Source organism: Oryzias melastigma, linkage group LG10 (genome assembly GCF_002922805.2).
Source record: "Oryzias melastigma strain HK-1 linkage group LG10, ASM292280v2, whole genome shotgun sequence".
Lineage (NCBI taxonomy): Eukaryota > Metazoa > Chordata > Actinopteri > Beloniformes > Adrianichthyidae > Oryzias > Oryzias melastigma.
In genome coordinates, this window is record NC_050521.1 from 15,902,147 (window position 1) to 15,917,553 (window position 15,407).

Genomic DNA, 15,407 nt, shown 5'->3' on the forward strand with positions numbered 1-15,407 from the left:
GGTGGAGCAGGCGCACGGCTTAAAGGCTGGCTGGGAGTGTGGCGGGGCTCGCACTTCATCCAGATCTGACAGAAACGAGACTGGCGCATCACTCCAACCGGGATTTTCCTCTAAAAAGCACAGTGAACAGGGACGGACTGCGGGAATCATGTGCGGTAAGACGCGCTTTGGAACTTTTGTTTTTCCTCCTTTTTGGAGTTTAAATTTAAAGTTAAGAACAGAGCTGTTAAAAACTAACAGAAAAGCATGTTGCTTAGAAAAGTCACACTTTATTGGAACATTTTAAGGTGAAAACAATTCGAAAAAGGCGCATTTGGTCACATTTGGATTTGCGCGGATGTTTTGCGCACAGCTGTGACGCGTCAAAGCGTTTGCGGATGTAAGCCAGGAGACTTTTAAATGATCAGTTTGTCATCCTCCTATCTGTGGAAGACGCCTTTGCCTGGGTGTGTTGTGCCGGAGCCGGTTTCCAACACTCCCAACACTGAGCGCTGTGTGCGCGCCCGTCAATGCCCAGCTGTGTGCCTGCGGGAGCGACCGCGGGGGCCCAGTGGAGTTTGGGGGCCAAAATTGGCCCACAGTCCTGGTTTATGTATGACTAAGTAAACTGATAATAATAATCAGTAGTATAAAGGAGACATTTTATCTGATTGTTTACACTGCACAAGTCGTTTAAGCCGTAAAAGACATTTCTAAACCTTTATTTAAGTTTTAAACGTCCTGGAAACTTGAGGATTCATCAATATTAATATTAAATATTATCTTAAGAAACTCAGTAATGATTACTAATACATACAATGACTTCCCAGTATCAGCAGAACCATAAAGTCTGCACCCTCCCCTGATTGCACCAATAACTGTGTTTACACTTGTTGGCTTATTCTCTATAAACACATGGAAGCTGGAAAAAATGTATGTCCATATCATTTCTCCAGCAACGTCTCAGTTATGTTTCCATGTTTCCTTTCAAAGGGATCTTCGCTTACCTAAATTACCAAGTGCCACGGACCAGAAAGGAGATATTTGAGACGCTGGTGAAGGGGCTGCAGAGGCTGGAGTACAGAGGGTACGATTCAGCAGGTAAGGCTCACGAACCCACACATACTTGGCGTTCAATCTCAGATTGCTTTGGAGAGCTCTCCAGTGTGGAAAACTTTGCAAAAATGCACACTTGAAGTCCTTTAAACTCTGAAATACGTGCAGCACAGACAGAAAAATGCTTTCATGAAATAATGCTACAAAACCAGAAGCACAGTCAGCTGTCAAACATTTTCATTATTGTTAAAAGTGCGTAGAAGTGACCTGAATGTCTATAAACAAAACAGGTGCAACAAGTGACGCTGGTTGTTCTCATTCAAGGATATGAGAAGTCATAAATCTGGGCGGGGTTTACTTGAGACTAAAGGTCCTGCTGCTTGTTAGAGTAAAAATACTTTACAAGAAAGTTTTAAAAGCTCACTCATGAGGAAAAAAATCTTTTCTGTAAGGGCTCTCACAACACAAAGCGATTAAGTATTACAGCTGATGGATTTGGAAGGACACACCCACACACACTCCTCGTGTTTTTCATCCTGTTTGAGCAGGATAGCCTTACGCACACACCAGAAAATCCACGTCCCCGGACACGTCACAAAGATTTAAGTTCAGCTTTAGCTACATCCGACACTGACTCCTTAAGTGAAGAAAACTCAACATAGCAAGTAGGAACCTGCTTTTTGTCCACAAACGCAGCAAATGAGATTCATGAGGCTTCCACTTGGGCGGGTTTATTCTATAATCATGTACCAAAACGAATTAAAAGATGTTTTTTGATCTGTAGGAGTGGCTGTAGATGGTCCAAATAAGACGAGCACCGACTCCAACAACAACTCCATCCGCTTGTTTAAGAAGAAGGGGAAGGTGAAGGCTCTGGATGAGGAGCTCTACAGTGAGTTCATGGGTTTTTAACCATCAACTCTGCAAGATTTCCTGCTTTTGATTTAACTGTCCCTTTTTCTTGGAGCAAAATATTTAATTCCTCCAGATATTTAGTTCAAAACCTGCAATCAAATGTACACATTTATCAAGGTTCTTCTGAAATAAATCCCTGCAGGTTGTTGGTGTTTTAGTGAAAGGACTGTGTTTCCCTCTCCAGAAAAAAACTCCCTGGACCTTGAGGCGGAGCTGTACACGCACTTTGGTCTGGCTCACACGCGCTGGGCCACGCACGGAGAACCCAGCGCTCTCAACAGCCACCCTCAACGCTCTGACAAGAACAACGGTAAATGTACTTTAATGTACTAAAACATTCCAAACTCCCTGTTTAATTTATTTGAAAGTGTGTCTTAATAGACAATGAAAATGGTGTTTTAACATGTTCTTGTGGCATTTTTTAAGTCAAATTAATTTATTTCTTTATTCCAATGTTGTGAATCAGGAGCAGAGGAAAAAATATGAAAAAGCTTGTCAGTGTGACGTGGAAGCAACTGGGGCAATCCATCCGCATGTACAAATAGATCCATGAACGTCTTTGTTTTTCCCATACGAGCAACTGGATAGCTCAATTACTGCAGTTGTTGCACCACTAATGGGGTTATGAGGGGCTGTAAGCTAGCAGTAGAGTGTGTAAACAAATTGATGATGGGAAGTGGGGGCCAGGCTTAGTCAATACCACAACTCAAAGCTGAATTTTTAACAAACTCCTGGCACTCTGCAGAAACCATCTCCTTCAAAGAGACAGTTTTTTTTTTAATTTAGGCTAAAAACGACATAACTTCACATTGATCCGAAGATGATAGTAGAGGGACATTAAACATGATAATTATGTGGATGCTAACATGTTTGGGTAATTTAAAAGATAAGTTGTTAATGCTTAAAAGCTGTTTTTTGTGTAGCTTTGAACTAAAACAACTCTATATCTCAGAAATAAAGTCGAATACTATAAACTTTAAAGCTTGTCCTCAGATTTATACAGCCACCTTTTTCTACAGTCGTTTGCCAACCATTCCATTTTTTCTTGAATTTTTAGTCGATGTTTGCTCATCATCTAATTTTTAATGCTCTCTTTTTTTATTAGAATTTGTTGTCATCCATAATGGGATCATAACCAACTACAAAGAGCTGAAAGAGTACCTGGTAAGTGTCTTTTCATTAAGATGAGCATCAACACAAACAGTACTTTCTGTTGCACCATAGAGAAGTGTAGTTTCTGTTTTCATTGCTGATAAAAATTTTTGCACAAATAAGTCTAGTCCTGCGCTCAGATTCAATCTACGTCCATGATTAGCAACCAAACGCAGCGGCACGGGCGCCGTGTCGAGAGGGAAATGTGACTTTACACGTGGTGTGAGTTTGTTTTTCTGAGCCACTTTGTGCGTAAAGAAAACAAAACACGGGAGAAACACAACAACATTCTATTCTAATGAGAGTATTTGCAAAAATGCTAATAAAATTCAAAGCTGATGGACTCTGAACACATCGTACCAAGAAAAACATACTGGACATTTTTAGACCTAAACATTTGTTGGATTTGTCAAAACAAAAAAATGTAACGTTTTGGGATCATTTTATGAAAAACGATGCATATCAAAAGATAGACAAAAATCTTTTATTTATCTGTGATCTTTAAATCTTAAAACTCTGTTATATTTTTTCTCCAGCTTGAAGAAACTGTTTAATTTCAGCTTTAACCCTCCTGTTTTGTTCCGGGTCAGATTGACCCATTTCGAAATGTCGGGTCAAAATGAACCTGTTTTCTACACTTGAAAATGGGTCAATTTTAACCTGAACATAATATAAAGGTTACATTTTAAAACGGGTCAATCTGACCCATTTTTCCACACTTGAAAATGGGTCCATTATAACTCAACACGATATAAACATTAAAATTAATTGACACAATAAACCTTGATAGTGTTGTATCAATTTAAAACTTCTTCCTTTAGTATAAAAATAAAAATAGTAATAATAATTTGTAATTTAAATAGAATAAAAATGGGTGCTGGTCCTCAGAATCAAACGGGACAGGAGGGTTCAGAAACAAAATGACAATACCTGGAGAAATCAAACTTTTTAATTTTTTAATTTCCCTTTTTTAACCCATAATATACATAACATTCCAGTATATTATAGGTTAAAAAAGAAAAATTAAAAAATTAAAAGCTTGATTTCTCCAAGTATTGTCATTTTGTTTCTCTAAAAATGAAATTATGTGGAACATACCTCAGACCAAGTGGCCCACAGGACATCTATCTGATGTTTTTTCTGTTACTCTGATGGGTTAATGAAGCTTAACTAATATATTTTTAGTGAAATTGAAGGCTTAATTTCTCATAGGGATTTCTTTTGATCTGTTGACAGTAAGACTCAATATTTGTTTTTTGGGTCGTTGTACTGATAGCATCATTTATACTGCATTCTCCATGTTTCTCAGATCACCAAAGGATATGAGTTTGAGTCCGAGACAGACACAGAGGTGATCCCCAAACTACTTAAATATCTCTATGACAACCGAGAGGATGACCAGGTCACCTTCTCCACGCTGGTAGAGCGGGTTATTCAGCAACTGGTGAGTTGATCACACACGACTTCCGTTCTGAGCCAATTTAAAGCTTTATACTCTTTGTAATTCTTAGAACTTTGAGTGATTATTTTTTCAGCTGTATTGGATTTTTTTTCTTCGTTATAGTCAGTGTAAAACATTCATTTTTTTATTTTTATTATTTTCTGCTATTCACAATGAAACTCTGTGAATTGAGTTCACTTTTACAACATAACATTTCCATGGCAACAGCCCCAACATCACCACGAAATGACGTCAAACAAACAGATTTTTGGGGTGAGGTAGAGTCCAGTCTTTTTTTTCCATTGTGTGAGTAATCCTTCGCAGCTTCACACTTTCTGCTCAAAACATACAGTGTCCTTTCTAGACTGGCTGTAATGGGAAGCAGATTTCCAGCTTTCGAAACAGCTGATGTTACGCAACAGATGTCCCAACATTCGCCCCAAACATCTTTAGAGTCCTGCAAAATCACAGAAGATTGTCACATGAAGCAACTAAAAACCCTTTCTGCTCGTGTGTGTGTGTGTTAGGAGGGCGCCTTTGCTCTGGTGTTTAAAAGTCAGCATTACCCCGGAGATGCTGTGGCTACGAGGTTAGTGAGCACACACTGACACAAACACAGACACACACTGCCTTTGATTCGCCTGACCCTTCCATACACGTCAGCCCTGCTGCAGATGCGTCACAGCTGTTATTACCACGATGAAGCAAGCCAGACATGATTTCAGGAGATTGGGTTGATTCTGGGGTGTCTTGATGATAAGCGAATGACTCTGTAGTTTCAAATATCTTTAGTTTTAGCTACTTTTCAGTTGAGTCAAATTTCCTGTCTGGAGGTGGGGTTCAGATTCTTTTTTTTAGAGCAGAGCTGAGGTTTCCCCTCTCGGTTCTCGGGCCTCCTGGTTTCTGAGCCCAATTTCTTTTACTTGTCTGTGACTCATTAACAGGCGGACTGGAGAGTTTCCGGTCAGTTCTTCCAGCTCTTGCTGCGTAGGATTTTAATTTAATTGCTTTTTATTATTTACTTTTACTTTGCACTTTTCCTGGTTGAATGAACTGTCACTTATCATGGAAAGAGGAGGTTGTTAGGACGCAGGGGGGAGCCAATAAGAGGCAGCAAAGGAAGGAGGGCAGAGAGGAAGTACAGAAAGATTAATGGTACCTGGTCGTTTATTCAAACAAGTCACCATGACAGCTTCTGCTGTTCAGGTCTCCATTGGGTTTACATGACTTCTCAACAAAAAATAAAAATGGATATTTGTGTCCTAGTGAAAATGTATTTGATTTTTGCTAAACTCTAAAAAAGTAAGAAAACTTTAAAAAGGTTTACAGCTGTTAAATTGCTGAGTTAGTTTATTTTTTTCCCAAATCTTTAGCTGTGTACATGTTCAAAATGTCTTTAGATTGCATTGGAATTGAGCTGAGTACATTGGCCCTGTAAAACGTTATCTGATTATTACAAATGTTTACATCCGTCACACGTTTGATCGGAATAAATCATTTTGACATGCCCAGAACTATCTAAAATGCCAGAATTGGCCGTAGAAGAAATATGGCTGAAATTCACATGATCTTCTGAGCGTGCTTTTATTTATTTTCTGACAGTGACTGTAATTTTCTAAATATGTGCAGCCAGTGCTGAACTTAAATAAAGGTTACTGTTACGTTTAGTTTAACATGTGCGACCAAAAACAACATTTGGCCTTGGATTGTTTGCTGGCTTCACAGCTCGGAGCAGCCATTCTCAAAAGCCGCCTCTGGAGCTCATACATTGTCCTGAAGATGATCTTCTGCTTGGAGACACTTCTCCAGAGTCCAGCAGCTCGCTCATGCGCAGCAGCGGAAGGAAATTTTGATCCGATTGGTGTATTCTGATCAGGCTTTTATTGTGATTACTTGTGTCCATGTAAGCACAGCTATTGATTGCTTACTTATTTGCTAAATAGACGGTAGTGAAGGTGAAATTAGCTGAATAACCTTGAACAGTATATGCATGCTAAATGCTATTTGGTGGAACAATGATGAGAAGAGTCAAAATTAGTCTACTGTTATTTAGAAATCCTAATGAATGGGCTAATAGCTGAAGTGTAGAGAAACAAAATAAATTGTTCATAAATGCAAAAGAAGAAAGATACAAGAAATAAATAGAAAATTGTATAAAAAAATAAATTTTCTTTGAAAAAGCTTGAAAATTTGCTGTATAATACAAACATAATGTTAAGTTATGTTTTAGAGAAATGAGCAATAATGAACAGTGCAAGGATCAGCTAAATTATAATTAGGTAAACAAAGTAGGATCACACAAATCAACTATTTTAACCCTCATTTTGTCTTGATTGAATAGGAATTACTAAAAAATATATTGAGTGTTTAACGGCTGGGAATTGAAAGTAAAGTGAAACAGAGGACAGTGTACACTTTCCATGAAACAAAAACACTACATTTACAATAATCATTTGTATTACCCACTTAATTTTAATTGAGTAGGTTGGTCTGAACCTAAGAATTAATATATGCCATCTATCAATAAAAATATACTTTAAGGACATGCTAAAACATAAAAAAACATGATTTTTATTGGAGCAGGTCTTTAAAAGTTAGGGCTACTATCATTCTATTTTTCTTGCACTAGTGAGCCACTATGGAGGTAAAAGGGCTACATGTGGATTCAAAGGTTGCAGACCTGGTCTAGAAGAACTTAAAAGGAGTTTAACTCAAAATCAAAACGTTTTTAATGGAACAAGCTCCAGCTGAAGATGAAAGAGGAATGGATGGAGGAGAGGGACCTGGCTGCTTTATTTGGAATGTCATGTTAGGCTTAGATGTTGGGCTGCGGCGCAGCGTGTGATGATGTCTGGCGCTGTTGTGTCTTGGAATCCTCGTTCCCATTCTTCCCCTCCTCACGTGCTTCAATTTTTGTTTTCGGCAGGAGAGGAAGTCCGCTGCTCATCGGTGTGCGAAGCGAGCACGAGCTGCAGACTGAGCAAATCCCCGTCCAGTACAACTGTGGTGAGCCGTGTTCCTCCCCTCGTCTGCAGCCCCATTCTCTGCATGAATGCTTGATTTCTGTGCTTACATGCACAGCAACACGTGGAGCTCCGAGTCTTTCGCCTGAAGGCAAATTTCGATTAGTGCTTGAAAAGCATTAGATACTGAGAAAGATCACAGCTGACAAAGCTATTAAATACTCTTTATGATGCTCCACCTAAAAACATCTTTAAAAGACATGAATTCATTCAGTGGAACTATCCAAAACATATCTCATTTATGACCTCCAATTCTAAGTTTATAACTCTGCTGCTGAAGTTATAAACTTTATAAAAGGGGATATAAAATAGACTTTAAAGTAGGACTCAAGAAATGCAGAGAGTGAACCAGACAGTAAATATTTGTTTGGTTGTATTTTTAGCATATGAGGCAACTGTCAATGTTTGCAGCAGCAGGATGATCTTAAAAATGAATCTAGTCTTTGGTTTTGTAGAAAATTTTTCCAAAAACAGAAGAGCTTATTGCTCATCCTTGGTTGAAAAAGGATAATTAGACAATGTTTTTCCAATCTTATAGTTTTGGTGAGTCTGTGTGAAATGTAGCCTCAGTTTCCTGTTCTTACCTGACAGGAGCACCCATCGGCCTCAAGGTTTGACGTGTTCAGAGATGCTCTTCTGTAGACGGTTGTTACTTGAGTTATCTTTCTATTACCTCAAACCAGTCTGGCCATTCTCTGACCTCTAGCATCAAAAAGTCATTTCTGTCAACAGAACTGCAGCTCACTGGATATTTCCTCTTTTTATGACCATTCTCTGTAAACCCTAGAGATGGTTGTGAGTGAAATTCTAGTAGATTGACCCCGTCTACGTCCCGAAATGCATTGAGTTGCTGCCATACGATTGGCTGATTGTGTTAAGCAGTTGGATAGGTGTCCCATTACAGTGGGCAGTGAATCTATGCATTTCTTTTAAAACAATAGTTCAATAAATAGTGTGCAGTTGATGCTCAATCATACAGAAAGCGAATAGACCAAATGTATGACTTATTGAGTACATTTTCTCCCTCCAGAAAGTGTATCCTAAAAGAGCTTTTGAAAGCTCCTCTAGTTTCCTCTAAAGAGTTAAAAGATGATTTTCCTGACTCTGTGCTGAAGCAACCTGAGATGTTTTGGAATGTTGCCTCATACTATGCATATTTTTAAGCTTTCTTATATGGGAACTTTTCCTGAAAAGTCACAGTGGGACATGTGTGTATTAACACGTGGGAAGTTTTATGGGAGTCTGTATGAAATCCAAAGAGTCCTCGCTAACGGAGACACCTGTTAAGAGGTGACAACAAGCCTCACACTTCAGCAAATTGATCCGAACGAACGATAACTTTCTTTCTACAGTCTGTTTTACGTCTTTGGCTCTATTGTCCATTGGAATGTGTTATCAGTTAAATGAGTTGTGGTTAGAATAGATGAGACTGGTGCAAAGTTCAAGGAAGAGTAAAAAAAAATATGTCTCGGATCACTTCCCTATCATGTTTGCCAGAGATTTTCTTAACCTCTTTTTGTATAGAAAAACAAATAAATTGCAGCACAGAAGCTTTTCACAGAAGTTTATAGCATAAAACTGATGCAAACAAATAAGACAACAACAAAGGAAAATGTTGATGTTGGACATATTTATCAGAGATCAAATTTAGCTTGAAAAACAACTATGTGTGTGGAGAAAAAACAGTGGTGTGGAATGAGAACGCTCAGGAAAATAATGCCATTCTGACAAAGTCAAAGAACACTCGTAATGCTGTTTGACAGGTTCTGGTAATAAGGACCAATTATTGATAGCAATTTTTGTGGTGTGCTGTGAAAGTGAAGTCCAAGTTAACGCCAAACATACATGACAGACAGAGGCAACTCACCTTTTGCCGACCTGTTATCTGTACCTCTGTGAAACCTGTAAGCTGTAAAGCGCATGCTGCAGCCCTGTTGGTGGCGTTGCAACACAGGAGCCAGAAAAGCTCAAATAATTGGTTTAACTAGATTTAAAAAAGAAAACTGTCTTATTTTTGACCCTGCAGGACATATCAAAGAAGGAGTTCAGGAGAAGAACAGTCATAACCGGTCTGACAGCACCATCAACTCTGTGGGAGACGGCAGAGCCGTGGAGTATTACTTTGCCTCTGATGCCAGGTCAGGAAGCATTTTGTCTATTTTGTCCCTCAGCTTCCTCATTTGATATCTTATCGATCAATTTGAATGTCTCGTGTTTTCATTCTGGCATTTTGTTGTTTCTCTGACTCTGTGCTGTGTTTCTCCATCCACAGCGCCATCATTGAGCACACTAACAAGGTCCTGTACCTGGAGGATGATGACATCGCCGTCGTGACTGGGGGCAAGCTCTCGATCCACAGGATCAACCGGCAGGCCGGAGAAGACCCAGTGAGGGCGATTCAGACCCTGCAGATGGAGATGCAGCAGATCATGAAAGGTCAGATGATGACTGACATTAAGTCCATGAAGTTGGTTTTGGTGTCACTTTATCAAAATTCAATCAATATTTACAATCTCAAACAAAAAATAAAAAAATAAAAAACAGCACAAGTTTGCCCTCTACTGGTTGAATGAGGAAATAGCTACTGCAGCTTCCCATTCATATTTTAGAGAGAAAATATTTAGCATTCCAAAAGAAAACTTAAATAAATATCATCCAGATGAGCTAATCTTCTCTCTCTCTTTTTTTTTTTTTTTTTAAGGAAACTTTGACGCCTTCATGCAGAAGGAGATCTTTGAGCAGCCGGAGTCGGTGGTCAACACCATGAGAGGACGGATCTGTTTTGAGACCAACAAAGGTGATTGATGATCAGAATTGAAGCTAGCGCTGCTAAATGTATATGAAGCCAAAACAGACGAGAACTGTAAGCTTTGACCTTAAAACATATTCTTAACCTTAAATTCTGTAGATTTGCTGCACTAGTTTCTGTCAATATTTTTTAAGATGTGCAGATTGCTAACATAGTGTCTGTTTGGTCAGTGATTCTCGGGGGACTGAAGGACCACTTGAAGGAGATCAAACGATGCAGACGGCTCATTGTGATTGGATGCGGCACCAGTTTCCACGCCGCTGTCGCTGTAAGTAGAGCAACTTAAGTTGGACTTTCTCATGTGTTCTTAATAACATTCATCATAATTCATATTAATCCTAATTTTCAGGAAACTGTATTGGCTTCATGGCTGTATCTGTTCTGTTTTGTGTTTTTAGACCAGACAAATCCTTGAGGAGCTGACAGAACTGCCTGTCATGGTGGAGCTGGCGAGTGATTTCCTGGACCGCAACACGCCAGTTTTCAGAGATGATGTTTGCTTCTTCATCAGCCAGTCAGGTGAAAGGCATAGACACTTGCAAAATGTTGCTAATGTGGTAAGCACCATACAATTCAGGAATCTGCTAAAATGAAGCACCTTGATTAGCAAGAACATAGAATATTTTGTAATAGAACTGAAAACAATACAGGCATTAAGGGGTTAAAACATATATTTTTTTTGTAAATGTTGTATTAAGTTGGTATTTTGTCTGTGATTTCAGGCGAGACAGCAGACACTCTGATGGCGCTGCGCTACTGCAAAGAGCGCGGCGCTTTAACGGCCGGGATCACCAACACCGTGGGCAGCTCCATTTGCAGGGAAACAGACTGCGGAGTCCACATCAACGCTGGACCGGAGATAGGAGTGGCGAGCACTAAGGTACAGTTTATGCTGGATATTGATGAGCAGTTCTGTTCTACTTTTGAGTAGCTGCTTGAGACAAAAAAGCCAACAATAGCCCCTCTTTAGCCAATGAAAACAACATTATACAATTAAATAATTTAATTGGCAGAAAATTGAACATCAAATACGTTTGTTTTTTTGTGTTAAATAATATTTTACGTCTCATTTTTGTAGCTTTTGTTGCTTTGCTCCCTACTGCAAACCTCATTCAGAGTTCAACATGAGTGTTTCCTGTGTTTCTAGGCTTACACTAGTCAGTTTGTGGCGCTCGTCATGTTTGGCCTGATGATGAGTGAGGACAGACTGTCTCTGCAGAAAAGAAGACTGGAGATCATCGAAGGCTTCAAGGTGCTACCCGGTCAGTACTCTCGCCAACTCTGAAACGTTGAGTAAAGAGCTGAAGGTTCAATGGGATCAAATCTTATTAAGCGTTGGAAGTGTTCTCATTTTGAAGTGCTAGTAAAGAGGTTCTTTATGCATCAGCTGCAACAAATACATGTACACCCATCTACATCTTAATAGGAGATTAGAAGGGTTCAAGCAAAATTTAAAAAAAGCAGGGTTTTTTGGCCCTCAGGCTCTTCTCTCCCTCTGCCTCGCTCTCACCCTCTCCTTCCTCTTTTACCTCCTTTTTTACTCTCTTCACTTTTTCAAAATTACTGTTTTTGCTTTGGATTTATCTCCATAGAAACCAGTTTATGTTTTGGTCGCCATGGGGTGACGAACATTTCTATGTCAATTTTAGAAGAATCGGCAAAAGTAAACTTTTGCATCTCCTTGGCAACCAAGATTTTTTTGTTAACCACGCCCACATTCATAGCCTGTTTATGTTGTATGTTATGATTGTTGAGCCAACAATTCATGCATTCAATTTTCACAATATTCTAGTAAAAAATAACAAGAAAACACCACATTTGTGATTGAAATTGACAACTACTAATTCTAACATTTTTACCAGTTAGCTTCCCAGTGATGCTCAAGGAGTTAGGAGGTGATAGAACCCTAGAAGGAGTTTTAATTTGTAGTTTATAAGATTTTTTTTAAACAAAATGGTGACTTCTTCCTGAATTCAAAGGTAAAAAAAATATATTTTTGTGAAAATTTGTAAATATTGTTTTTTTTTCCATATTAGTCTATGTAAAAATGTGAAAATCAATAAATGTTCCACTTTGCCACAAAATGGCCACCAGGCTGCAGGTCCTATGGCCGTCCCATAATAATATGAAAAATGTGTGTGCATATTCCCGATATGTGAGTTTTGGTTTCCCAAAATTCCTTTTAACCACATACTAGGTGTGCAAAAAAATTTGTTGAGATTTGAGTATTTGGCAACGTTTTTGCTCCAAATCTCAGCAAAACAAAAGAAATGCAAATTTAAGCTGACCCTTGTAGTCCAGGACTGGACAAACTACTAAATGAGCACACTTAAGAGAAGGAGCAGACAGGGATGCAAGGTTAAACAGAAAGACAGGGTCTAAATTTAAATGAACAGAATCAGATCAAATTTTCTCCCAAACTGCACTAGAACTTATATTCAGCACATCACTTGTAAGTGAGCCCGTTGCTTCAGGGCAGATGATGTTTGACCTTAATGTTTTCTACTCTCATCTTAACATGATTCTTTTCTTTTATCCCACCTTCATAGATCTGATAAAGAATGTGTTGTCACTGGATAAGAAGATTAAGGAAATTGCACAAGAACTTTTTCAGCAAAAGTCTCTTTTGGTGATGGGCCGAGGTTACAATTATGCTACCTGCCTTGAGGGGGCGCTGGTGAGCTAAATTTTATATTTGTTTCTACTTCTAGATCATAAAATTGACACATTTTATGAGTTCTGTGTGTTTTCTCTATGATAATCTGACCCTTTTTACGTCTTTGTCCTTTTCAAGAAAATCAAGGAGATCACATACATGCACTCGGAGGGCATCCTGGCAGGAGAGCTGAAGCACGGCCCGCTGGCGCTCATCGACAAGCACATGCCTGTGATCATGATCATCATGCGTGATGCCTGCTATGTCAAGTGTCAGAATGCTCTGCAGCAAGTCACTGCTCGATCAGTACGTGTGGAGCGCACACATTCCTGAAGCGTACCCAGAAATGGAAGAATCCACAAATATCAACGCTTTTGTCTCCAACAGGGTCGGCCCATCATTATCTGTAGCCAGGACGATATGGATGTTGTGAAGAACGCCTACCAGACCATCGAGCTTCCACAAACCGTGGACTGTCTGCAGGGCATCCTCAGTGTCATCCCCTTGCAGCTGCTCTCATTCCACTTGGCCGTCATGCGAGGATATGACGTAAGTACCGGGAATCTTTACGACCTTTAGGAGATAGACTGCATTTGGTATCTAGTCATTTATCGGTTCCAAGCTTCTAGGAAAAAGAAAATAGTGACATTTATGAGGGTTGTAGAAGCTCATCTTCACGTATTCTTATCAGGAATAAATCTCTGATTCACATACGTTGTAAAGTGTACGTAAGATTTTAGCTGACGCTACACGAGTGCTCAGCGGGTGTGTTTATATGCATTGAAGTGGCCTGGATTCTGGAGATAACGGAAGAAATCCCTTTATGGGTTTTCAAGTTACTAAACCTGCTCTCTGTAATCTGGACACAAAGATTAGGAAATCCCTATGACTCATTTCTGTCAGGAATACCAGCTTTGATAAAAGGCAAATTGGTATGAAGTAGTGGAGGTGTGGAAATCTCATTACCAGGCTTCCTGAGGTTACTGAAGTGCAAGTTAATGCACATGTTGGCATAAAAAAAAGCTGTTAATCAGAAACTAGGTTTCCCCAGCAGAGGCGATTGCAGTCTGGCTATGTACGTTTATGTAAACACTACCAATAATGTTTCTGCATAATCAAGATTCTTAGAGGGTTAAAATAAATAAGATGTGTCCCTATAAAATACAGGCCCTTTCCAAAAAATATAGAATATCAGAAAAGGGCAATAATTCCCATGATTCCATTCAAAAAGTAAACTTTCATGGAATATAGATTTAGGGTCCACTGTTAATTGATTTCTAGAGATTAGTTAATTTTTACATAAATTGAAGCTTAAGCTTGTCAAACTCACCAAACAGCATTTAAGAATGTAGAATACTTGAGAAAAATTAAAATAAACTTCTCTATTTTTTATTTTTTTTTTGGAAAGGGTACATTTATTTCTGCTCAAATCGCAACAAATATCTTGGCGTCTCTGTGAATTAGATGTTTTTAGAAGAGTAGCTTTTCTCTTGTTTGACTCTCTCAGTGCAAAGTTTGCTTTTTGAGTTAAGGCTAATTTGATTGAGCAAAGCCAACAACCTTATCTATGCTGTGAAATAAAATAAACCCTCCCCCTTTGTTTTTCAGGTGGATTGTCCCAGAAATTTGGCCAAATCTGTGACGGTGGAATAATCACAATTTACAAAAGTCAATAAGATGAAAACATGGGAGCTTAAGAAGGATTCCAGTGCAATTGTGTGATCAGTTTGTGTGTGCTGCAGAATCAATATAATGCTTAGAGACTGTGTGTGTGTATGTGTGTGCGAATGAGACGGACAGGTAAAGGTTTGTATTTTATAGAAGCAAAATGTGAAAATCTGAACAATATGCTGCTGAGGGAATGAAGGGTTGCAGAACAAAATTTGGGAACAGCATTCAAACAGCCAAAATGCACCTGTTTTGCCTTTGTATTCATCATTTAAGACAACAAACATGTTCAGACATCACAGAAAAAGACTAGAAAATACATTGAAGCGTTTTTAACTGTGCAATACAGGCACCAAAGGTGCGATAAGAATGTAATCAATCACTTGATGATCAAACTTGCTCTTATTTCATGTTGGTCGGGCTTTATAACCTTCTTTGTATTGATGAAAAGCAGAAGGATTTTCAGCTCTTTTTTGATTTTTCAGTCAAATTTTGTACATTTCTATGTAGATTTCTATAAAAAAAAATGATGTGCCTTGAAAGTCAAGTTATCCTTAATATTATTTTTCGTTGCTTTAATTTAAAATGTGCTGTGAAGAGAACGTTTCTAAACTCTGCACTTCTTGATGTCATATCAACGTGTGTTTTACTTATTAATAGAACACTTTTTTGTCAGCCTTTTGTAAGGATTTGGTAAAAGAAAAAAAA

The 15,407-nt window shown here is 38.8% G+C and overlaps 1 protein-coding gene across 1 annotated transcript in view; it reads left to right on the top strand.

The window, feature by feature from the left end:
• The window catches only part of gfpt2 (glutamine-fructose-6-phosphate transaminase 2), an 18,117-nt gene continuing 2,710 nt past the window's right edge, over positions 1-15,407 (top strand). The window contains exons 1-19 of the mRNA XM_024283270.2: positions 1-155; positions 973-1,080; positions 1,820-1,927; positions 2,135-2,260; positions 3,056-3,114; positions 4,412-4,546; positions 5,071-5,132; positions 7,470-7,549; positions 9,593-9,704; positions 9,839-10,002; positions 10,268-10,363; positions 10,546-10,643; positions 10,774-10,894; positions 11,098-11,255; positions 11,523-11,637; positions 12,925-13,052; positions 13,170-13,337; positions 13,419-13,580; positions 14,640-14,708. Coding sequence (XP_024139038.1) covers positions 149-155; positions 973-1,080; positions 1,820-1,927; positions 2,135-2,260; positions 3,056-3,114; positions 4,412-4,546; positions 5,071-5,132; positions 7,470-7,549; positions 9,593-9,704; positions 9,839-10,002; positions 10,268-10,363; positions 10,546-10,643; positions 10,774-10,894; positions 11,098-11,255; positions 11,523-11,637; positions 12,925-13,052; positions 13,170-13,337; positions 13,419-13,580; positions 14,640-14,684 — 2,052 coding nt within the window. The 5' untranslated portion in view covers positions 1-148 and the 3' untranslated portion in view covers positions 14,685-14,708. The remainder of the gene's footprint in view (positions 156-972; positions 1,081-1,819; positions 1,928-2,134; positions 2,261-3,055; positions 3,115-4,411; positions 4,547-5,070; positions 5,133-7,469; positions 7,550-9,592; positions 9,705-9,838; positions 10,003-10,267; positions 10,364-10,545; positions 10,644-10,773; positions 10,895-11,097; positions 11,256-11,522; positions 11,638-12,924; positions 13,053-13,169; positions 13,338-13,418; positions 13,581-14,639; positions 14,709-15,407) is intronic.